Below are 24065 nucleotides of genomic sequence, written 5' to 3'. Positions count from 1 at the left end.
CCAGGAAGAAAAGTCCTTGAGAATCTTATCTCTAATTAACTACTCAAAAACCAGAAGTGGAGCGGGGGAGGGGGGGGGCGGGCTACAAGTAGTAGAATGCTAGCCTTGAGCGGAAGAGCTCAGGGACAGTGCCCAGGCTGACTTCAAGCACCATGACCATGACCACCACCACCACCAAAAAAGAATCAGATGTCAACTTATATAATTTTTTTTTTAATGCTTTTTTTTTTTTTTTATTGTAAAGCTACTATACAGAGGGTTACAGTTACATGAGTGAGGTTATGAGTACACTTCCTCTTGAACATTGTTACCCCCTCCATTGTTTTCCCCCTACCATCCCCTCCCTCCCTCCCTTCCCCGAGGTTCTTTTTTTTTTTTTGATTGTGATTAAATGATTACATAATTTCAAAGTCACAAGTTCATTCTAACTTCCCTGGAGCAAATTGTAAAGATAATTTTTAATAGTAATACAATATTCATTAACTTGATAATTTATTATGGTATAAAATATACATAAATCTTAGCACTAGTAACATTAGTACATTCATGATGTTTTACTAGTTGATAATTTTTTGGGAGGAGGGGGAGGGGTCAGTCGGGGCTTGAACTCTGGGCCTGGGCACTGTCTGGGAGCTCTTCAGCTCAAGGCGAGAGATCTACCACTTGAGCCACAACACCAGATCCTCAGATGTCAGCCTCCTGAATAGCTAGGATTACAGGTGTGGAACCACCAGCACCCAGCTAATTGATAATTTTGTTACCTCTTTTACATCCCTATCTTTTTTTAAGATCACTGCTCAAGATTATAGTGTGTCTGGGCTGGGAAGGTGGCTCCAGTGGTAGAGTGCTTGCCTTGCATGCGTAAGACCCCAGGTTTGATTCCTCAGAACCACATAAGCAGAAAAAGCCAGAAGTGGCGCATGGCTCAAGTGGTAGAGCCTTGAGCTGGAGAGCTGAGGGACAGCGCCCCAGTCCAGAGTTCAGGCCCCATGACTGACCAAAAAAAAAGGATTACAGCATGTCAAAGGAAAGTTACTAGAAATAGCCAAAGCAGGTACAGCAAGCTGACAAACGAGATCCCAACACAGTTTTGCTTTTCAATTACTTGTCAATAAACCCCACCACACATGTATATAACATAATTTATGGTGGTTTTCACATGTATCAACCCATCTGGTCCTGGGAGAACCCACCTGGCTAAGACAAAAAAGTCAGAAGAGAGCTGGGCCCTGGTGGCTCACGCCTGTAACCCTAGCTACTCAGGAGGCTGAGGATCATGGTTCAAAGCCAACCGGGGAAGGAAAGTCCATGAAACTCTTATCTCTAATAAACCAGAAAAACAGAAGTGGTGCTGTGGCTCAAGTGGCAGAGTACTAGCCTTGAGCTGAAGAGCTGAGGGACAGCGCCTGGGCTCAGAGGTCAAGCCCCACAATCAACAAAAAAGAAAAAAAAGTCAGAAGAGTATATAAGACCCTAGATTTAATATCATTTCTCTAGATTTAGAGAAAAATTCTCATCCTAAGTGCCAATAAAAATGAGAAGAGGAACTGGGCATCAGTGGCTCTTGCCTGTAGTGCCAGCTAATCAGGAGGTTGAGACTTGGAAAACTGCAGTTCAAAGACAGCCAGAAGTACAATCTGTAAGATTGCATCTTGAATTAACTAACAAAATGCAAGAATGAAGGCATGGCTCAAGTGGTAGACTATCTGCCATGAGCATGCAAACCGAGAGCGCAAGGCACTAAGTTCAAGCCCAATACTCACACCAAAACCCAAACAATAACAACAACAAAACAAAAGGATGTTCATAACAATCTTCAATCATACTGTGCTCAAGGGACAGCAAGCAGGGACTGTGAAGGCAAGGACTACACCTGAAATGTTAAACAACACAATTCAAGCACCAAGCACTCTGTGCCTGGCAAATACTGGGATTTCAGTATTTGTGACTTGATTAGATTACAATGTACACAAAAAATGGATCCCATCTTAGACAGGTATTTAGATAATGCTAACCTTAAAAGTATTTGCCTCCTTTTAGTGCAGAGTGTTTCTAAGTAAGTCTAGATGACAAGAACATTACATTTCAATAAGAAGATTATCAGCTTCCCACAGGTACAGCCTTAGCTTCCCTCTTACCTTGATTCGTGAACTGGGATTCAACATGATGTATTTAATGGAACCCTGGATATTCTCTGTCCAGGAAACCAACCAAGTAACCTTGTTATCATGTCGGACCTCTTTCCACTTATGGCCTGGGGGAGGAGATGGAACCTTGGCATCTCTGTGGAAATAACCAAACAAGTAGACAGTGAAATCAAAGTGAGAAACAATTTCACCTTTCATAGTTTAAGTGGAGGTCAGCTACTAAATATTTATGTCCAAGTTTCCTCCTTACAAGTCAATCCTGTAAAATACTTGGGAGACCTAGCCATGGAAATAGACTATGCTGTTCTTAAGTGTTTCCAGTCCAAAGCACTGGCAATGAAGAAAGCCTTCCACCTAATTTCTGGCCACAGAGTTTGATGAACTTTGTGCTCACTTGCTACAGTTGATGATTATGTCCTCAGGCATGATCCTTCTTTTCAGCATGCCCATTTTAGGGTGGTTACCACGGCCACGGAAAAGCCCAGGAGGTTCTATCTTGAAGTTGGCAATCCTCTCTTTGTGGTTATCCATAATACAGAAGCCATATTCTTTCAGTAATTTTTCATTTTCTTCTTTGATTTTCTGGAATATAGTAAGGAAGTATTTAATGGGTGTTCAAAATTACTGCTCTTACTCACTTATAGGAGAAAGGTCAATATAAAGTCTAAAAATCACTAAGAAATAACTCAAAGGAAAAGTTCTAGTGGATTTTTCTAATTTACAACAGCCAATCTACCTAGAATAAGACTTCAGTTATGGGTTCAAACAAAACTCTCTGTATACATGGGTAAGTATTCCAAAAACAAAGCTTTTAAGTTTAAAAACACCATTTAAACCTAACCTAAGTCTGAAACAATTATCATTCTTATACTAATTCAATAATTTTTAATCTAAGTACTAAAAGAATATTCAATGGCCTAAATTATATATAGACATACAAGTCTTTTAAAATAATGAATCTACAGGGCCTTAAAGAACAAAGAATAACTTAATATCCATAACTCCTTGGAAAAAATAAAACCCAAGTCTGGATTTCTCTAGGTCAGGGCTTGGCAACATTTTCTAGATAGAGTATTCTAGGCTTGAGGGCCATAAAACTGCAACTACTAGTCTCTGACACTGCTGCATAAAAAGGAGCCAGAGGGAATAGAATATAAGTAGATATATCTGTATAAAAACAGGCAGCCTGTAGAAGAAAATGAGATAGATACTGGAAAAATCCTTTAGCAATGATAATGGCCAAGACTGTGGAATGCAGATGGATCAGTATGGCACTAGATTCCAGCACAAAAAAACCAGAGGCTCATGGCCAGCATTATTTCACCTGTCTCAAGAGGATCAAGAGGCCTTGGTAGGACAGGTTTCCCCATCTTTAAATATCATACTAGTGAAGCTACTGACTGCTGCTGTTTGAGTCAATGGAACACTAGGGTTCTGAGCTAATGTAACGAAAGTGCTCATTCACAATTTTTAGTCTAAGTAAAATCCTTAAGAAAGTTTAGTATTTATCAGGCTGAGAATCTTAAATCTTTAGCATAGAGTAATGTGAAATTACTGAAGTTAATGCTGTGTCACAACAATCTAAGAAGAAACTTAGATGAGCAATTCACTATTCCATAATTGCCCAGAGACTTAAATTCTGTAGTACCAATTTTTCTTCCTTGCTCATCTGTTTCCGGGCTTCCGACTGTGCTTTGAAATGTTGGCTCATCTGGGTAAAATCACATTTGCTTAGGTTGGTGATAGTATTCTTCTCATCATTAGTCATTTCCTAGTTTAACAAAAAGGAGGAGATAAAAAGAATGTAAATACACTAATATGTCCTTTGGTTTCTTTATTAAAGTAAAGCACTTTAAAAAACAAACAAACATAGGATGACTGGAGAGGTAGGTAATATTGATTGGTGATAACATCCGTTTCATTTTTTTAGATTCTGGTTTTAATCAAGGCCTTGACATTTGCTAGGTAGTCACTCTACTACTAGCCCAGATCAAACTACCATCTTCTTATGTGGTACTCCCCCAAAGCTGGGATGATGGGTATACCATGTCTAGCAATTTCATTGGTTGAGACAGGATTTCATTTTTTTTGAATGGTAACTCCAATCTTAGCCTCCCAATTAGGATTACAGGCATGAGCCACTGTGCCTGACTTTAGTAAAATTTGAAAAATATATTTTGCTATTTTGTTCTGTTGTAAAATACTAATCTGGTATAAAAAATATTTTAAATAACTTATAAGTGAGTCAGAGAACTCATGTAGTTCCTTTAAATTGGCCCAAGTCCTGAGCATATGAGTATCAGTTTAAGAAGCATGAATACGTATCAATTATTTTAGTAATTAAGGAAATATTTTCATACACTTTCTCTCCATGAACTATTGACTTCAGAGTTAGTTCAGGAGGTAAACTTCAGTTCAGTCTTGATCCACAGTACTCAAACCAACATTAGTGGGGTTTAAAAATTACCTAGGCCAGGTTGAGAGCTGATGGCTCATTCCTGTAACCCTAGCTGCTCATGGGGTTGAGATCTGAGGATCACAGTTTGAACCAGCTCAGGCAGGAAGGCTGTGAGATTCTTCTCTCCAATTAACTACAAAATATACTCGTTACCTGATTTATGAAATGGTAACCCCTCTGTACATCAACTTTAAATGATAATATTAACAACAACAACAACAATAATAATAATAATAAACTTTTTATAAGCCCAAAGTGGAGCTGTGGCTCATTTAGAATGCTAGCCTTAGACACAAAAATGGGAGGGACAGTAACCAAACCCTGAGTTCAAGCCCCGAGACTGGCACCAAAAAACTTAAAAAAATAAATAACTACCTAGCCCAAATTAGTCTCTGTGGTTTCAAAAGCAGAAAATATATAAAAAAAACAGATAACCAAGAATCAAGACAGATTGGGATGTCAGATTCCTATCTCCCTTTTCAACAGAAGACAGGACAGTCCTATAGGGGTAAACTTTCCATTGCTCAACTGGAATTGAGGTTTTTCAGTTTGACCTAATCTGATAACCCCCTTCCTGTAGCCACATGAGAGTTGAGAGGAAAGAAATAGTATCTAATTGTCCAGAAACCTCATTAATATAGTGAGACTAAAACAAAAAACTAAAAACTAAAAAAAAAAAAAAAAAACCCTGAACTTTCAGTAGAATAAAAAGTTCATAGTTCATAAAGCTCAGATTTTATACCAGAGATTTGTTAAAACCTCTTCATATTTGACATACAATCAACATTTTTGCCAGCTACTATATTAATATATGGGCCACATACAATACCTTTCTCCAGTCTTTAAAGAAATTTTTCCTAAATATTTCCTTAGTAGTATATTCATGGTCGAGCATTTTTGCAAAGAATGTAGCTACTTCTTCTGCTTTGGGGCTCAGCTTCATGACTTTACCTAGAGGAAAAAGTGGTTCCAAAAAGTAAGGTATAGTCCTCATATTCCAAGTATAAATACTGAGTGCTGGAGACTTCTGTAGTTTACCTTTCCAAGGTAACAAAGATCTGGTGACACAGTTACAACAACGACAACAACAACAAAGACAACATACTGATTTATATCTACTAGTATAGATTCTGCTTGTCTTTAGTAGATATTTACCTGGGTCATTGTCTGGAGACTATGTCAGTTAATTGTTCCCAGGTGCCTGCTCAGGACAGGGATGACCTGGGGAAGGCCATTCTTCCTTTTCCTTTCTGCAAGCAGGGTCCTTTACACCTCTTCAATGGTTTTTAAAAATGAAATCCTCAGAGGGACTCCTGCCACTGCTAAGCTAAGCAGCCTCTGTTCAAGAAGGGGAGGAAGGGAGAGGGCAGGGAGTGGAAAAAAAGGAATTGTGGGGAAAAGAAATAGGCATCTTTCTTCTTCAAAAGTTAGGTGGGTGGAATATGAATGAAAAAAAAAAATATCCATAGCAGGCAAGCCCAGATTTCCCATATGAGAAGCCTAAATAAGTCTTTCCTCTAGAACCTTGCACTCAAGAGTGTGGCTCACAGACTACACGGAATATTGGGCCCCAATCCTAAACCAACTGAGTCAGAAATTGTATTTTTATAATGACCATTTGCACAGTTGAGTTGGCAATGCACTGCTCCTTTAGTTCTGCTCAGAATACCCGTTTTCCAGATACTCTGGAGCACAGGTACTACAAGGCTGCCTTCTTCAGAAAAACAGAATTCACTTGTAGTAAAAAAGATAGCTGGAGTTCCTAGTAATATGCAAGTATTTATGTAAAAGCTGCTCTAAAGGAGCCCTTTTGTTTCACAATGAGCTAACTGGTAAAATCTTGATGAAGCCTGTGGTTTTTATTAGATAATAATACAGGGAAATGGAAGTATTTTATTTAATTGTTTGTCTATTTATGGTAGTGCTGGGATTTGAGGCTTCATGCTTGTTATAGGCACTCTACTGCTTGAGTCATGCTTCCATCCAGCTCTAGCCTACTTTGTAAACCAATACTTTAAAACTTAGAACCAGTTTCCATTTGTTTTTCTTGAAAATTCAACTTTGCAACACCACCTGGAATTAACCTATACATAATAAAAGCACTTGGTTATATGTTAAATGAAGTTCAATATAGACCTATTTACTATTATATAGGTATTAATTTTAATTCAATTAAAGGACTGCATACTTGTTACAAAAACTTAAAACTTAGCCAAAATCTATCCACTGAAAAATATGAATATGTTTCAACTCATGAAGGTTGAAAGTTATCATTCACACACACAAAAAAAACTCAGTTGATGGAAATCTGCTTGGAAGCCATAATTTAAGAGGCCAACAGGTGGCACAGCTTCCCCTCTCAAGCTTCTGCTTTAGAATAAAAAACTAGACACAGCAAGGCATAGCTCACTACTATAATTCTTCTAATACTTGATATCAGGAGGATAAAGGGCAGAGGCCAGCCCAAACAAAAGTCCAAATGATTTAATCCAAATCAATAAAAAGTGCTGCCTACAGTGGAATGTCCACACCTGTTATTCCTCCTATATAGGAGAAGCACAGCCCAGACAGGTCCCAGCATAAACACTGAGTGTCAGTGGCTCATTCCTGTACTCCTAACTACTTAGTAGACTGAGATTTGATGATCATGGTTTGATTTGAAGCCAGGCCCAGCTGAAAAGTCCCTGAGACTCTCTCCAAATTAAAAAATAATTAGCAAAATGCCTGAATGGGGGTATGTGGTTCAGGTGGTAGAGCACCAACCCAACCATGAGCAAGAAAAGCTGATCAAGAGCTTAAGGCCCTAAGTTCAAGCCCCATACCAGGAAAAGAACAGTGAGGGAGAGAGGAAAGGAAAATGAGCAAGTGAGAGAGTAGAGGGGAGAGGAGTGGGTTGGTAGATAGGAAAGGGAGACAGGGAGAGGGGGAGAGAGAGAGAGCATAAGGGGGGAGAGAGAGGAAAAAGAGAGAGATAGAGAAAAAAAATCGAGCATGAGAGCACATATACATGTAAGCAAGCAAAAGGGGTTGGAGAGCCAGGCTTGAAGCTAAAATTAGAGGCTTCTTGCTCTTTCCGGAACTATCGAACTGAGGCCTAAGTCAGAGTTGCCAGTAAAATTGTAACACACCTCATAAGGAAAATATTAATCCAGGTGAGGTGGTACTGCCTATGATACCAATTACTTGGGAGGGTGAGGCAGAAGGATCCTGTTTGAGGCCAGGTGGGTTACAAAGTGAGACTCTGTGTAAAAAAAATAAAAGTAAAGGTAAAGAACAAAATAAAATAATGAAAACAAATTTTTTGTTTTGTTTGGGGGCGTGAACTCAGGCCCTGGGTGTTGTCCCTGACCTTTTTGCTCAAGGATGGAAATTTACCACTTGGCCACAGCTCTAATTCCAGCTTTTTGGTGGTTAATTGGAAATAAGAGTCTCAGGGGCTGGGAAGGTGGCTCAGTGGTAGATCACTTGCCTTGTATGCATGAGGCCCTGGGTTCGATTCCTCAGCACACATAAGCAGGAAAAAAAAGCCGGAAGTATCGTTGTGGCTCAAGTGGTAGAATGCTAGCCTTGAGCTGAAGGACAGCGCCCAGGCCCAGAGTTCAGGCCCCATGACCGGACCCCCCCCCCCCCCCCCCCGCAAAAAAAAAGAGTCTCAGAACTTTGCTGCCTGGACTAACTTTGAACATCGATCCTCAAGTCTCAACTTCCTGAGTAGCTAGGAATACAGGTGTGAGTGAGTCATTAGTGTCTGGCCATAAATATTTGGATGGCAAGAATATAAGCAGTTCTCTGGAATATTTGGTATAAACTAAATATGAACAGTATTTAAAACAAACAGACACTTGGCTAAATTCTGTTCTAATAGAGAAAGTTATTGTGATGGATCTTGTTTTAAATGAGCCGTCAAAAATGAAGTAACAGCTTTTCACAGCAGTGGTGGGAGGACAACTTGAAGGTTCCTGGCAATGACAGCACTTTGTGGAATAGGTTGAGATCCAGGAAATGGAAAATGCTGAGTCAGAGCTGAAACTGAAGGTCCTTATAGCAGAGGAGACAGCAATTCTGTGCTCCAGCCAGCACAGGCCCCACCTCCACAGCAAGAGAATTCTCCGGCAGCCTGGGCAGCATTTACAGTATCAGTCCTTACTGTAGAGTGAGAGTTTATATAATAAAACAGAAAAAAAAAATATCCCAGAGGGAAGGCCAAGTAAGAAAATGCTAGAGCCCTAGAGCTCCTCTAGTGGAAGCGACATGGGGAGGGATCATAGGCACCAGTAACTACTACAGGCCTTGGTCTCACATCTTAGAAAGAGAAACCCATAGACTAGGTCATCTAGCTATCCCTCCAATCACTTCAAACCTTTTCCAATTGAGCTTTCTGAAGCTCTCAGTAAGCTCAGACTAGAGCTACAGAATATCTGCACTAACTCTAGTCTTACTCTAGGTCTTACATTTTTTGCTTTTATCAAGAGTTTTGGCTTTAAGTCATATTTAAGAGTCTCAAGGAATGATGTGGCAAGGGACTATGCTCTCTGGCTAACAGAGGTGATATTGCTGTTGCTGCTGCTGCTTTTTTTTTTTTTTTGGGGGGGGGGGGGAGGTGGTGGTCACCAGGCTTGAACTCTGGGCCAGGGCGTTGTCCCTCAGCTGTTCAGCTCAAGGCTAGTGCACTACCACTTGAGCCACAGTGGAATTATGTCAGCAAGTATCTACTTCTAGGTCTTGGTATCTGAACAATACAGCCATAGTCAAAACAAATCCTGGCTTTCTCACTTATGAAACCAGCTCTTTAGTATAAACTACAGCCTGTATTACCTAAACCCATAAGCAACTGTGGCCCTGAAGCCACTGCTTGTAGAGAGAGATGCAACAGAGCCCTCCTAGTGCTTCCTCTGATGCTTTCCAGCACTTTTCCTGCCCAGTTTGTTAGTGTTGGTCAGTAGACGACGTGGTTCAGAAGCACTCAACCCTACCAACCTATTAAAAGATCCTCTGTGGTGAATTTTAAGCACGTAAGTATTTGAGGAATAATGCTCTGTAGTCATTTCTAGACAGAACTCTTGGAAGGAGGGAAACCAGCCAAACATTACTGTGTATGGTACTGCTATACTCCCTAACAGAAAACCTATCAAAAACTACTCTCAACCTCGTCAACGCAAGAACAGAAATGCTGGGGCTGGGAAGGTGGCTCAGTGGTAGAGTGCTTGCCTTGCATGCATGAGGCCCTGGGTTCGATTCCTCAGCACCACATAAGCAAAAAAAAGAAAAAAGCCGGAAGTGGCGCTGTAACTCAAGTGGTAGAGCGCTAGCTTTGAGCTGAAGAGCTCAGGGACAGTGCCCAGGCCCAGAGTTCAGGCCCCACGACCGGACCTTAAAAAAAAAAAAAAAGAACAGAAATGCTGATGGTAGGCAATTCTAAGCTTTCTAAGAGACCCTGGAAGGCACTTCTTTAAGCAGCTCATCTATCAAAGGTATGTGTTGTACTACATAGAGTGATAGATCCTATTAGCCTTATTTAGAAGTTGACTAATTAATGCACAGCCAAATAGTATTTTTCATGATAGCAGCTTACTGGCTTGCATTATCATCATTAAAATGTAACACTACACATTCAAGTAAAGTTTTTTCTAGCAACTCCATTGAGGAGAACAGCTGCCTAAAAAAAAAATAAAGTTCAGAGAAAAAAACCTTCAACTTGTGGACCATGGGCTGGTCTAGCTAGGTCAAGAAATGAATGTTTCTTTCTCATAGTACATTTTTCAGCAGAAGAGTTACATACACACTTGATGGCTATTTTCTGAAGCCATACAATGATAAGAAAACAAAATGAAATAGAAAGGACTATCCAGTATAGGATCCTTCTTCATTTTCTATTCTTAATTGAAACACACTCTTTTCTTGGCCAAGGATCAGATAACCTTGAAACAACTCACCATCATAATAAAACTTGACACTGTCCGGAAGAGGTTCATATGGTGGAGCAAATACAGGACCTTTATGTTCTAGGAATTTCCACTTGATGCCTTCAGGATAACGTTCTTCTTCCCACCTTTCAAAGACAAGGCACAATCTCATTTAGTGATTACCTTGTCTAATACAGTGATTATTTCCTATTAAATGGCAAAATAATTATCTGCACAACTGACTGGTACTCATTCAAAGTCTTGATCAAAATAAACAGCATCTTCTACTTTGGAAAAAGGAAAACAAAACACAGCAGTCTTGAGCAGGAATGAAAACTCAGGTGAATGGAGGAAATTACATTCCAATGTTCAAAGATACTAAAGATCTTCACTCAAGGAGCTCAGAAATGAATGGGGAATATGGAAATGCAAAGAGTTATTCTTCCAGAATGATGTGACAGTACAACACAACGATACACGTGGCAGAAGCCACTAATATGTACAAAATGACTCTCCCAAAGATATAGGGGAAAAACAATCTTAGGGAAAAGTGTGTTTGTAAAAAAATGATCAGGAAAACAATAGTTTCAAGTAGGCATACCAAGTTAAGGTAACTTCAGATTACCTAGAACTATATAGTAGATACAAATGATTTAAAGCCAAGAGGGAACAACATTTTGAATATATGTGTATATTAAAATAATGTTTCAAAATATAGAAAAGCAATGAGACGCAAGTGCTAACATCTTGCTACACCTATTTGTCTGAATCATTTCAAAGCTCACTGTAGATGAAACTTCAGAAAATATTTCAGCAAACAGCTCTATAAAAATGATAAATTACAGGCTCACGCCTGTAATCCTATGCAGGAGGCTGAGATTTGAGGATTGTGGTTTGAAGCTAGCCTGGGCAGTAAAAGTCCTGAAACTCTTATCTCCAAAAAGCCACAATTAAGCTGTGGCCCAAGTGGAAGACTGCTAATCCTGAGCAAAAAAGCTCAGGAACAGTGCCTAGGCCTTGAGTTCAGGTCTCAGGACCAACACACACACTCACACACTTCCGGTAAACTGTAACATGTATACACTACATGTATATATATACTATCATGTATACACACACACAAGTATATACTATAATCACATCTAATAAAGATTTCTAGTAGCATTCCAATATTTGGTATGACTATAAAGATCCCAATGATGTCCCAAGTACATTTTATAGATGAGGATCTAATTAACTGCAATTGATGGGATATGTCTCCAACCTCTGTTTTTGTTTAGGACAGACTCACCACTCGCACGTTTTAAAATCTTTCTGTAGGCTAATGATACATATTTTATCATTTTGATGAATTCTTTACAGGTCCAAGTTCAGAAACTGCAAACAAAAAAATTACATGTAGCTGGGCACTAGCGGCTCACACCTGTAATCCTAAATACCCAGAAGGCTGAAAACTGAGGATTATGGTTCAAAGCCAGCCTGGGCAAGAAAGTCCATGAGACTCTTATCTCCAAAACTGGAAGTAGGGGCTGGGATGTAGCTCAGTGGCAAAGCACTTGCCTACAAAGTGCAATGTCCTGGGTTTGATCCCAGTACCAAAAAGGACAAGACAAAAAACAAAACTGGAAGTGGTGCTGTGGCTCAAGTGGTAGAATGCTAGCCTTGAGCTGAAGAGTGCAGGGACAGTGCCCAGGCCCAGAGTTCAAGCTCCACAACACACTCTCTCTCTCTCTCTCAAACACATACACACAGACACACACATAAAAATATGCTGTAATAATACTATAACCATAAAGGTAAGCCTTTATGGTTAAATGGTTAAATAATTTTGTACCATCATTCAAGGAAGAAAGGATACTCTTTTTCAACCCTAGAGTTAGGGTATCAATATTCTATATATAGCCAGGCGCCAGTGGTTCATGCCTGTAATTCTAGCTACCTCAGGAGGCCGAGATCTGAGGATCATGGTTCCAGGGCAGGAAAGTCAGTGAGACTTTTATCTCCAATAAAGCACTAGAAAACTGGAAGTGGCACTGTGGCTCAAGTGGTAGAGCGCTCATCCTGAGTTCAAGCCCCACAACCGACCAAAAAAAAAACAAAAAAACTTCTATATATAAAAATTAACTGGAATCAAAACCCTAAAGACCTAAATTTAAGAGTTCAAACTATAGGGGCTGGGAAGGTGGCTCAGTGGTAGAGCACTTGCCTTGCATGCCTGAGGCCCTGGGTTCGATTCCTCAGCACCACATAAGCTAAAAGAAAAAAGCCGGAAGTGGCGCTGTGGCTCAAAGTGGTAGAGCGCTAGCCTTAAGCTGAAGAGCTGAGGGACAGCGCCCAGGCCCCACGACTGGACCCAAAAAAAAAAAAAGAGTTCAAACTATAGAACTTCCAATTTAGACAGATACTTTAAAAAAAAAAAAAAAAGCTTCACAATATTGGATTTGACTGTGATTTCTTGGACATAATACCAAAATCAATGACAACAAAAAGAAAAATAAGCTGGATTACAGAGCTAAAATATTCTGGCATCAAAGAAAATATTCAAAAAACTAAAAGGAAACTGACAGAATGGAAGATAATATTGGAAAATTATGCATCTAATAAAAGGTTAATGCCTAGAATATAAAAAGAACCTGCAGGTAGAGTAGTTCATGTCTATAGTCCCAGCTACTTGGAGGCAAAGGCAGGAGAAACACTTATGCTCAGAGTTCAAGTACAGGACAGGCAATATAGGGAGACACTTTCTTAAAAACACACACACCAAACACTCTGTGGGCAAAGAGGTATACACTTGTAATCCCAGCACTGGGGAAGCTGAGGCAGGTAGAAAGTTCAAAGAAATCTTCAGCTACATAGTGAGACCCAATTTCAAAACAAAACACACACATAAACATCTCTTACACTTAAATGACATACCACCCACATCCATTAGGATGACAAAAACAGGAAAGAATAAGCACTGGTAGGGAAATAGAAATGGGACTGCCTATACACTTTTGTTAAGATAGATAAAGGATTACCATAAGACAGAGCAATACCATTCCTAGAAATTTAAGCCTCACCAAGAAAACAGAGTCAATCACATACTTGCAACACTATTTCCAAAAGTCAAAGGGGATAAAAAAAAATCCAACTGTCTATGGACAGATAAATAAAATGTATTATGTCTGTACAATGAAATATTCAGGCATAAGCAGGAAAGAAATTCTGACACATGCTATAATACCGATAAAGTTTGTGAACATTTAAAGTAAAATACCAGTCACAAATGTATAAATACATGTGGGTAGGGGGCTGGGAAGTTGGCTCAGTGGTAGAGCGCTCGCCTTGCATGCTTTAGGCCCTGGGTTCAATTCCTCAGCACCACATAAGCAGAAAAAAAAAAAGCCGGAAGTGGCGCTGTGGCTCAAGTGGTAGAGTGCTTTGAGCTGAAGAGCTGAGGGACAGCTCCCAGGCCAAGAGTTCAGACCCCACGACCGGACCCAAAAAAAAAAAAAAAATACATGTGGGTAGATGAGTGCCAGTGGCTCATGTCTGTAATCCTAGCTACACAGGAGGCTGAGATCTGAGAATCCTGGTTAGAAGCCAGCAGGCAGGAAAGTCCATGAGACTTTTTTTTTGGGGGGGGGGGGGGGGAGGGGGGGGTCCGGTCGTGGGCCTGAACTCTGGGCCTGGGCGCTGTCCCTCAGCTCTTCAGCTCAAGGCTAGCGTTCTACCACTTGAGCCACAGCGCCACTTCCAGATTTTTTCTTTTTTGCTTATGTGGTACTGAGGAATCAAACCCAGGGCCTCAGGCATGCAAGGTAAGCCTCTACCACTGAGCCACCTTCCCCGCCCTGAGACTTTTTTTAATTTTTTTTTGGTGGTTGTGGGGCTTGAACTATGGGCCTGAGCACTGTCCCTCAGCTCTTCAGCTCAAGGCGAGTGCTCTACCACTAGAGCTACAGCGCCACTTCCAGTTTTCTGGTGGTTTATTGGAGATAAAGAGTTTCACAGACTTTCCTGCCCAGGCTGCTTTGAACCGTGATCCTCAGATCTCAGCCTCCAGAGTAGCTAGGATTACAGGCGTGAGCCACCACCACCCAGCCCATGAGACTCTTATCTCCAATAAACCACAAGAAAACTGGAAGTGGGGCTGTGGCTCAAGTAGTAGACTGCTTGCCTTGAGCTGAAGAGCTCAGGGACAGTGCCAGGCCCAGAGATTAAAGTCCCATGACAAATAATAATCATCATCATCATCATCAAAACAAAACAAAACTAAAAACTCACAAAATACAAGTGGGTAACTCCCATAGTCAACTCGTAGAAAGAACATTGGTGGTAAGACTCTGGGGCAACAAGGGGAACTGGGAGTTAGTGTTTCAGGACTACACCATTTTAGGTGTTCTAGATGAAAGAAGTCTGTAAGTGGTCATGGTAACAAAACAATATGAACTTAACACTAACTATAGATTTAGATATAGCTAAGATGGTAACACCCTCTCTATCAATATAGAGCTAAGATGGCAACTTAACACTAACTATACATTTAGATATAGTTAGAATAGTAATACTACCTAACTATATACATTTATATTTAAGATGGCGATTTTATGTATAATTTAAATACACACTTAAACTTTCTAAAAATAAACATGTAAGTAGTGTCTTCTAAAAAGTAAAGATTTTATAAAATCTTAGATCTGGAGGGGACATTACAGTTTTTCTACAATGAACCTACTACTTTACAGATAGCAATTGGCAGGATCTCCTCACTCACTGCTGACAAAGGCCGAGATGCAGGAACTCAGGCCCAGTCTGTAACTCTCAAGTGTATGAATGCATGTTAAAGCCTCTGCAAGAAGTTCATCTGCTGTAGCAATCACACACTAATTACAAAGGAATTGAGAATACTTTGTTTTCCTTAATGCTAGCTTTGGCTCCATTCTTTTCATCATCCCAGGATTTCTAATTAAGATATGAAACTGTTTTTATAATTCTTCCAACTTCAACATGGTTTATCTTCAGGGAAGTCCCTTACCATTTAAACAAATTAGGAGATCTGAATTAGGTGCCAGTGGTTCTTGCCTGTGATCCTAGCTACGTGGGAGGCTGGCTCAGGGAATCCCTTATTATCCTATAGCTGGGCACAATGGTATTATCACGCTAGGCTATATGGAAGGCCTAAAGTTGGAAGACTGAGGTTCAAGCCAGAGGGTGCAGTAAAGAATGTAAGATTCCATCTCCATGGAGAGGGTTGGATGCAGTGGTACTCACCTGTCATCCCAGCTAGTACGGAAGCCTAAATATACACATTATGGTCTTAAAAATAACTAGCCAAGCTGAGCACCACTGGCTCATACCTATAATCTTAGCTACTGAAGAGGCTAATACCTGAGGATCAAGGTTCAGGGCCAGTCCAAATAGACAAATCCAAGACACCGCTCCAATTAACTAGCAAAAAGGCAGAAGTTGAGGCGTGGCTCAAATGGTAGAGCACCACCAGCCCTGAATGGAAAAAACTGAACAAGAATATGAAGGTCTGAATTTAAGCACTAGTACTAGAGAAATACATAGCCATGCTGGCATGGTAGTCAAGTCTGTAATCAGAGTCCCTGATGCAATTAGGAAATTTCAGTTCAAGACCAGCCCATGGAAAAATGTTTGTTAGATCCTATCTAAATCAATGCCTGGAGTCATGGTTCAAATGGTAGAGCACTTGTCTAGCAAATGCATAGCCCCAAGTTCAATCCCCAGTACAGTTTTGTGGGGGTAGAGAGGAAGATCTGATGAATTATTGTACACTAAACCTACTGACACAAAAAGAACGTATCTTTTGATAAGTTCATGTTGCTGGATCAAGTTATTCTTGTCTGAGAAGAATTGTTTATATAGTGTTAGATTCTTAGGCCTCTCTCATCAATGCTTTTCTCCACAACACACGTGAAGAAAAGCATGTATTTAGACATCAAAATGATTTATCTATGGTGGGCTAAATTTAATTCAAGTTATGCAGAAATTTTATAATAAGACTTGCTTGAAAGAGGAAGGCAAAAACTGTAAGGTAATATTAGTCAGGAATATACATTCTGCATACTGCTTTGAAACTGAGTTTCCTTGGAGTTAACAACCCCACACAATATACTATTTCTACTATAAAAGTTCAAAAATAAAAGTCAAAGGTCAAGGTATGGTGGCTTACACCTGTAATCTCAGCTACCTGGGAAGTAGCGACCAGAAGGAGACAACAAGATTCCATCTCAATCAATAAATTAAGCTTAGTGGCACATGCCTGCCATCCTAGTTAGGTAGGTGGCAAAAATGGAAATACTGCAATACAGATTGTCTCTGTATTGCAGAGGGAAGAACAATGGAGGGAAGAGACATAGGAAGAAAACTGAGAGACCCTATTTGAAAAATAACCAAAGCAAAAGAGCTAGAGGGATGCCATAAGTGGCAGAATACTTCCCTAACAAGCACGCGACTCTATACCACCAAAAAAGGGAGAGGTGAAAAATAAAGGCCACATATAAATTATCTAATTTGAGGACTGTCAACAATTCACATTTAAGTTAAAAAAAAAAATTAGCTGCGTGCCGGTGGCTCACACCTGTAAACGTAGCTATACTAAGGAGGCTGAGATATAAGGATCACAGTTCAAAGCCATCCCGAGCAGGAAAGTCTGTGAGACTCATATCTCCAGCAAACCACCAGAAAACTGGAAGTAGTGTTGTGGCTCCAAGTGGTAGAACACTAGCCTTGAGCTGAAGAGTTTTAGGACAGTGCCCAGGCCCAGAGTTCAAGCCCTAGGACTGTCCCCCACACACACACCAAAAAAAAAAAAAAATCATTACCACTGATAGAATCTAGTAGTCTTGATTTTTCAAAATTAATTCCTTACAACATTATACTCCTAACTTCTTCCAATACACACATACACATACACACATGTATACTTAACCCAACACTAAGCTGAAACTATACACCTTACAACAGTTGAAAATAGGTCCATCTGGGTTAAACAGATTGTCATAGTTCAGACTAAGCACCATTGTTCCTATGAGGAAAATGTGATCTAGTGAAGAAAAACAGAGGGACATGAATAGTTCCCCATTCACACAATTAGCAAAGAGAGGGAAGTAAGGATAAAAGTTATATTTTGGGGGAACAAACTTATCTATTGACTTGTTGGTAAAGTGTGCAATTCTTTTTTTTTGTTGTTGGTCATGGGGCTTGAACTCTGGGCCTAGGTGCTGTCCCTCAGCTCTTCAGCTCAAGGCTATCGCTCTACCACTTGAGCCACAGCACCACTTCTGGTTTTCTGGTAGTTTATTGGAGATAAGAGTCGCATGGTCTTTCCTGCTCAGGCTGGCTTTGAACCTTGATCCTCAGATCTTAGCCTCCTGAGTAGCTAGGATTGCCAGGTGTGAGCCACTGGCGCCTAGCTGTGTATAATTCTTTTAATGGGCTATAACAAGGGTGGTAGTAAAGTTCCCAACTAGGCCTCTAGTGGGAGTTAGCAATGACCTCAGTACACAAACAGAAGCCAGTAACTATTGATTAGAAACCTGTACATTCCTAGTCCCCATTTCTAAAAACTCAGTGTGCCATCAAGCACTATGCTTGAGAAGAAATCACAAAGTTCAACAATCAGACTAGAAAAAGCATGCATTTGAAGCTATAACAAATAATCCCTCCAACAAACTATGTTTAAAGAGCAGCTAGTTTTCCTTTAAACCAAAATAAGAAAAACCAAATTCCATATTCACTCAGAATTAATGTGATAACATTGAGGATAACATTTAATAAGGATTTCAATCACAAAAACAAAATTAGTTATGAGGCACCAAATCTACACATACAAGCTGGACCAGGAAGAGAAGTTCATCTCCCTTGGTCCCTGAACAAAGGAGGAGGCCAATAGAGAGCCTGAAGACAAGGAAACACACCCTTACTGAGCACCCAGCACAGACCCCAAAAGATGCAAGAGACTAGTAATTACTAACATTAATCTTAGGGTTCCCAATAATAACCCTTCCTTTACACAATCATTTCATCTTAAAACACTGATTATTGAACATCATAAAAGCCTTTCCCTGCTTTCTGATAAGATTCAGGGAAACTTCACTGGAAACTACTAGTTGGTTCTAAAATAAAAATAACTAGGAGAACAAAAAACACATATTCTTTTGTTTTCTAACTGAGGGTGAACACTGAGTCATGACACCAACACCCTAGCCACAAGGAAGCACAAATAGGAGGACCATAGCCCAGGCTAGCTTGGGCAAAATAAATGAGAAACTCCTTGAGAAATAATGGAGGCATGGCTCAAGTGGTAGAGGACCTAACAAGAACAAGGCTCTAATTTGAAAACCCCAGTATCAAAACAGGATGTTCACTATGATTGAAGGTATGTGTGGTTCAAGTGGTAGAACATCTGCCTGGCAAGTAATAAGTAGAAAAGAAACACCAAACAACAATAAAAAACAAAAACTCACTTTACTAGTCTACAATTTTATAGATATTTACCAAGTTCTTGTAGAGTTTTGTTGTTGTTTTAATAAAAGGCAGTTTCCCAATATGACTTATAGAATCCTTTTGTCACATTAAATGCAAACTGTACATTTAAAAAAGCTGAAAGTATAATCGAAGTTCTCATCACAGAGAAATTATTGATGAGATAGATGTTTAACTTGATTTAAATATAATATATATATAAGCCAAAACATCATATTACCCCACTAACAGGTACAATTTTTATGTCTCTGTGTATCAGTTAAAAATAAGTTTAGGGGCTGGGAAGGTGGCTCAGTGGTAGAGTGCTTGCCTTGCATGCCTGAGGCCCTGGTTTCGATTCCTCAGCACCACATAAGCAGAAAGAAAAAAGCCGGAAGTGGCGCTGTGGCTCAAGTGGTAGAGCGCTAGCCTTGAGCTGAAGAGCTGAGGGACAGCGCCCAGGCCCAGAGTTCAGGCCCCATGACCGGACCCAAAAAAAAAAAAAAAAGTTTAAGTTAAATAAATACATCTGCACTTTCTTCATATGCTAAATTGCCTTTTATAAATATGCTACTTCTCTAGTTTATTTTGCTTAATGGATATAATCAAATACTGAGATCCAATAGGTATAGAAGTAGTAAATGAATTCATTAGGACTGAAAACACTGTATTTCAAATACTACCCTGGAAATTTTTCCTAACATGTCAGATTATTAATCTTGACAATTCAACTTTCTAGCTGTGTTAGTTGTGGAATCAAAGTGTAGACATTTTAACCCAGTGCTGGTATGTTACCATTTCCACTTTTGCTCCTCTTCTTTCTTGGGCTTCTTTTTCTTGTTTTCTGGCTCAGGAGCTTTTTTATCTTTATCTTTATTCTTGGGCTTTTTCAATTTACCATCCTACAAAGAAACATGGTGAAAAAACAAATAAGGACTGATCACACTCAAAGCAGTTTGGGGGAGCAATTAAGAAGAAAAAGTATAATCATAAAAATATTAGAAAAAAAGAAAATCTTAAATATATGCAATCCTCTCATTTGACAGATGAATAATAATTTACAGGTACTTTACAACGGAGTAGTATCTCCCCCCACCCCCAATTCTGATGAATGATTATTCAGGCAAAGGGTGAGGAACGTGCTACAAGAGTGAAAAGCACTGCTATAGCAAGTGATCCCAGTGTATTTTCCTTACCTATCTTAAAGTCTACTCATCTTTAAATCACTGCAATTATTATCAAATAATGGGCACAAGTAGACCACTCATTAGATTTTTAGAATTCAACTGTAAATTCCTTAGTCAATGAGGGAGAACTCCTACCACTGTTTGTATATATAAAGATACAAAGTGGTAAAAATATTTAGGAGGCCCCAAAATAAATACCGATTCCTGTGAATATATATATATATAAGCTGATCATGAAGGCACAATAAAAGGCTATCAAACCTAAACAAGCACAATTATCAATATAGAAAAATAAATTGCAACACACCTACCCTGACAAAAATCTAACAATCAACAAGTAGAAGTTCCACTCAACAGCATCTGAACTATATTTTTTTTCCTTCAGTCCTGCCTATTCAAAATAACAAATCTCTACTCAAAAATGGAAGCAATGGAAGGTGGTTTTGAACTACATTAAAATCAAATGCAAAATAATAGAACTGGAAAAAAATTGTCTGGACAATTTGGTTTGGACTCTTCTGATTATAAGCAAGAAACCACTGAAATATATTTGTCACATTGCTGGTTACATAGCTGGTACTGACCATGATGAGAGCTTATATTTGTAACACACACACACACACACACACACACACACACACACACACACACACACACACACACACACAGAATGTGACTCATGAGAATGACTGGGCAAACATTTTTGAAATACATGATATTATGGCAATAAAAATAGGGATAAACTCAAGGTCTATAAGCAAATGACTTAGGGTAGAAGGAGAAAGCTAACAGTGCCACACATACTTGAAGAATATAAACGTGAAAATAGAAGAATATGTAACAAAATATCAAATCATTTCATATTTCAATTTTCGTATCTTTATATTATCAGTTATAGGGCTGGGAAGGTGGCTCAGTGGTAGAGCGCTTGCCTTGCATGCATGATAAACTGATTTAAATGGAATAAATAATACATTTGTGCTTTCTTTGGGGAGAAGATAATAGAGGGTTGTTTTAATTCAGATAATGTTTAGTATTTAGGCTGAAATATACTACAGCAAAGAGAAATGTTTTACAGTTAAGACATTCCCTCATCAGCTTGTAAACAGACATACAGATAGTCCCATCAAGAAATTGTAGATTATACTGTATGCTTCCAAGCCTCCAACTGTTATAATCAGTCACTGAGAGTCTTCAGAACCATTCCCAGAAACAAAAAAACCATAGCCAGCAAGCAAGGTTTCATGACATATTCTACCATCTGGGGTTCCTGTCACAGTAAGACTATCTTAGTTCAGACTTTTAATTGTCTTTTTGTTGATCCCTCCCATCACCCAAGAGGTTAAGGTTGATAAATAGAAAAACAAAACTCAACAGTTCTCTTTTCCAAATGGTTTAATGAATTCAAAAGTAAAAGTAGTATTATTACATAAATGCATTAAAAACATAAAAGCAATAAACACATCAAGAGCTGAAATGTAAACTGTTACTGGTCTGTACTGATGATCTTTATGAATGTGGAATGACTAGGAACCATAATCACTACTCAGTAGTTCACTCTCAACTCCATGGATTGGCTCTCCTTAACTTGAACTTCTGCTTAGAATAGACTATCATAAACTACACAATTTTCTAGCTTCAGTATCTGATTATCTCTGTTTCTCTCTGAGTTACTTTATTCATTAACATTTTAACTATTATTTCATTAGTGAACCTTTTTCTCTTCCCTTGTGGACTTAAAGGACCAAATCCTGGCAATACAACTTGGTAGCTCTATGACTGACAAGCTATTGAACAAATTGTCATCTCTTTATACTGTTTTTGCATCTGCCAAATGAGGATAATAGTAGGACTGTCACAGGGATATTCATTTAAAAATGATACATATATTAAGCATATAGAACAGTATTTAGCACACAGGAAATATTAATATTATTCTTACTACTGCTATAATAAATGATACTTTTTTTTTTAAAAAGACAGGATCTGTATGTGTAACCCAGGCTGTCTGTCCCAGGCTGTCTGTCCTTGAACTCACAATCCTATCTCAGAGTCCCTAACAGTGAGTTTGTAGGTATGAACCACCTTAAATTATACTGATAAAAGACTCCTTGCCCTTACTAACCCTATCTTCACTGCTTGTACTTCAAGCTGTACTGGTGAGCCCATTTTGATCACAACAATGGCTAACCTCCAAACCCTTCTTCTCTTAGAAGTACCTGTGAATTCACAGCACTGCATTTCTGATGTCTTTTCTTGAATCTCTTGATGTATTAGTACAAGAAATCAAAAGTATCAAATGGAATAATCATATTATTCTATACTTTAAATCTACACAAACATCAAACAGAATCCTTAGGAAAGTATTTGAACTAAACTAAGATTCTTTTTTTTAAGGAAGTTTATAAGCCAGAAACAAAGAAGAGAGGGAAGAATGTGTGTTTCAGAAAGAATAGCATGTGCTACATCAAGCTCTGAAGCACAGAAGAGTTTGTAATGGGAAACAAAGGAGACCAAGGTGGTTAGAACAAGGTGAGCTCAAGAGGAACAAGATGTAGAGAAGCACCAAGATACAGGGCCAGATTGAAAGGAGACAAGATTAAGAGTTTGGATTTCCCTCTATGTCTAAGGAGGCACTCATTAAAAAGGAATGGCTGCTCAATGAAGAATATGCTTTGCTATATAGAAGAAAACACTAAAAAAAATTATTAGAGAAAAATCGTCACGGTTATAAGCCAAAATGTAGTTAATATTTTCTCTTTTATGGCATTTCTTACACCAGAAAGGCAAAGAGCAGAATCACTTCTGGTTGAGATGAACTTGTTTGGGTTTTTACTTGTTATCTTGTATATAAAATTTTGAAGCTCAATCCTCTGGATCTCAGGCTCCTGTGTAGCTATGATTATAGACACGAGTCACTGGCACCTAGCTCAAAGAGATCTCAAAACATACAATACCAGTATTTTCTCACTAAGCCATATTCTTAAAATGGATTCACCTTTAAAAGTTGTTTTATATGAAACTCCTACTTCCAAACTTAAGACCTCAAAACCTAAGTCTTTTTACTAACCTCTTCTTCCTCTAGTTTTCGTTTCTTCTCCTTCTTGATATCTTCTGTTTTAATTTTCTTAGGTTTATAATCAGCACTAGAAAGAGGAACATAAGTATGGAGTTAATGCAATTATGACTCAAGAATTCTGACCCAAAGGATCAGGATCTCCAAACTCTTGGAAACCTTCATGTCAAGTATGACTGCTGTTATTTTTGGCTGGACAAAAGAAAGCAAAAAAAAAATCCAGACAAAGGGAATAGTAATAGTTCAACTATAAGAGTAAAACAACTTATACTCCCAAACACAGGCCTGGGAGGGAAATGGGTTTGTACATCACAAATAGAAATAGACCTCACTATGAAAGATTTCCACAAATGGAAGCCTGGGAAACAAAGGCACAGCACAATGCCTACCATCCAGCAGTAACTTGCTGGAAAGAAATTCTCCTTTCCCTTTCCACCTACTTTCTGTCATAAATCTATTGCCGATTCCTGGAGTATAACCAACTATACAAGACTGATATAACAAATACAATTTAATTTCACTAGGTAATTCTGGGAAAGTTACATGCAATCCTTTAATGAAGGAGCATTATTAACTTTACACACTGAAATTTCAGTTAGGATGAAACAGATCCTAAGAAATCTTTAATTTGTATGTGGCAGGGAGGTGACAATGAATTTAGGATGACTTAAAAATCTGTCATGAATTCTTTATTATTTGAAATTTCTACAATAAATACTGTCTTATAAAAAGGAAAAAAACTTGGATTCCACATAAACTTCAGGAATACTTATCTGCTTAGCAAATCCCATTTCTCATAATTAAAAATCAAATCAGACA

At 38.9% G+C, this 24065-nt stretch overlaps 1 protein-coding gene across 1 annotated transcript in view; it reads right to left on the bottom strand.

Annotated features, from left to right (window-relative positions):
- Top1 (DNA topoisomerase I) overlaps positions 1–24065 on the bottom strand; it is an 89773-nt gene that overhangs the window by 15793 nt on the left and 49915 nt on the right. The window contains exons 7-13 of the mRNA XM_042694329.1: positions 23241–23316; positions 19779–19885; positions 10539–10654; positions 5435–5556; positions 3796–3918; positions 2542–2729; positions 2139–2283 (exon numbers count right to left, since the gene is read on the bottom strand). Coding sequence (XP_042550263.1) covers positions 2139–2283; positions 2542–2729; positions 3796–3918; positions 5435–5556; positions 10539–10654; positions 19779–19885; positions 23241–23316 — 877 coding nt within the window. The remainder of the gene's footprint in view (positions 1–2138; positions 2284–2541; positions 2730–3795; positions 3919–5434; positions 5557–10538; positions 10655–19778; positions 19886–23240; positions 23317–24065) is intronic.

This window comes from Dipodomys spectabilis, unplaced genomic scaffold, assembly GCF_019054845.1.
Source record: "Dipodomys spectabilis isolate Male_0828 unplaced genomic scaffold, ASM1905484v1 ptg000175l, whole genome shotgun sequence".
NCBI lineage: Eukaryota > Metazoa > Chordata > Mammalia > Rodentia > Heteromyidae > Dipodomys > Dipodomys spectabilis.
The sequence above is the reverse complement of the archived record's forward strand: the minus strand, read 5'-3'. Positions and strand labels throughout refer to the sequence as shown.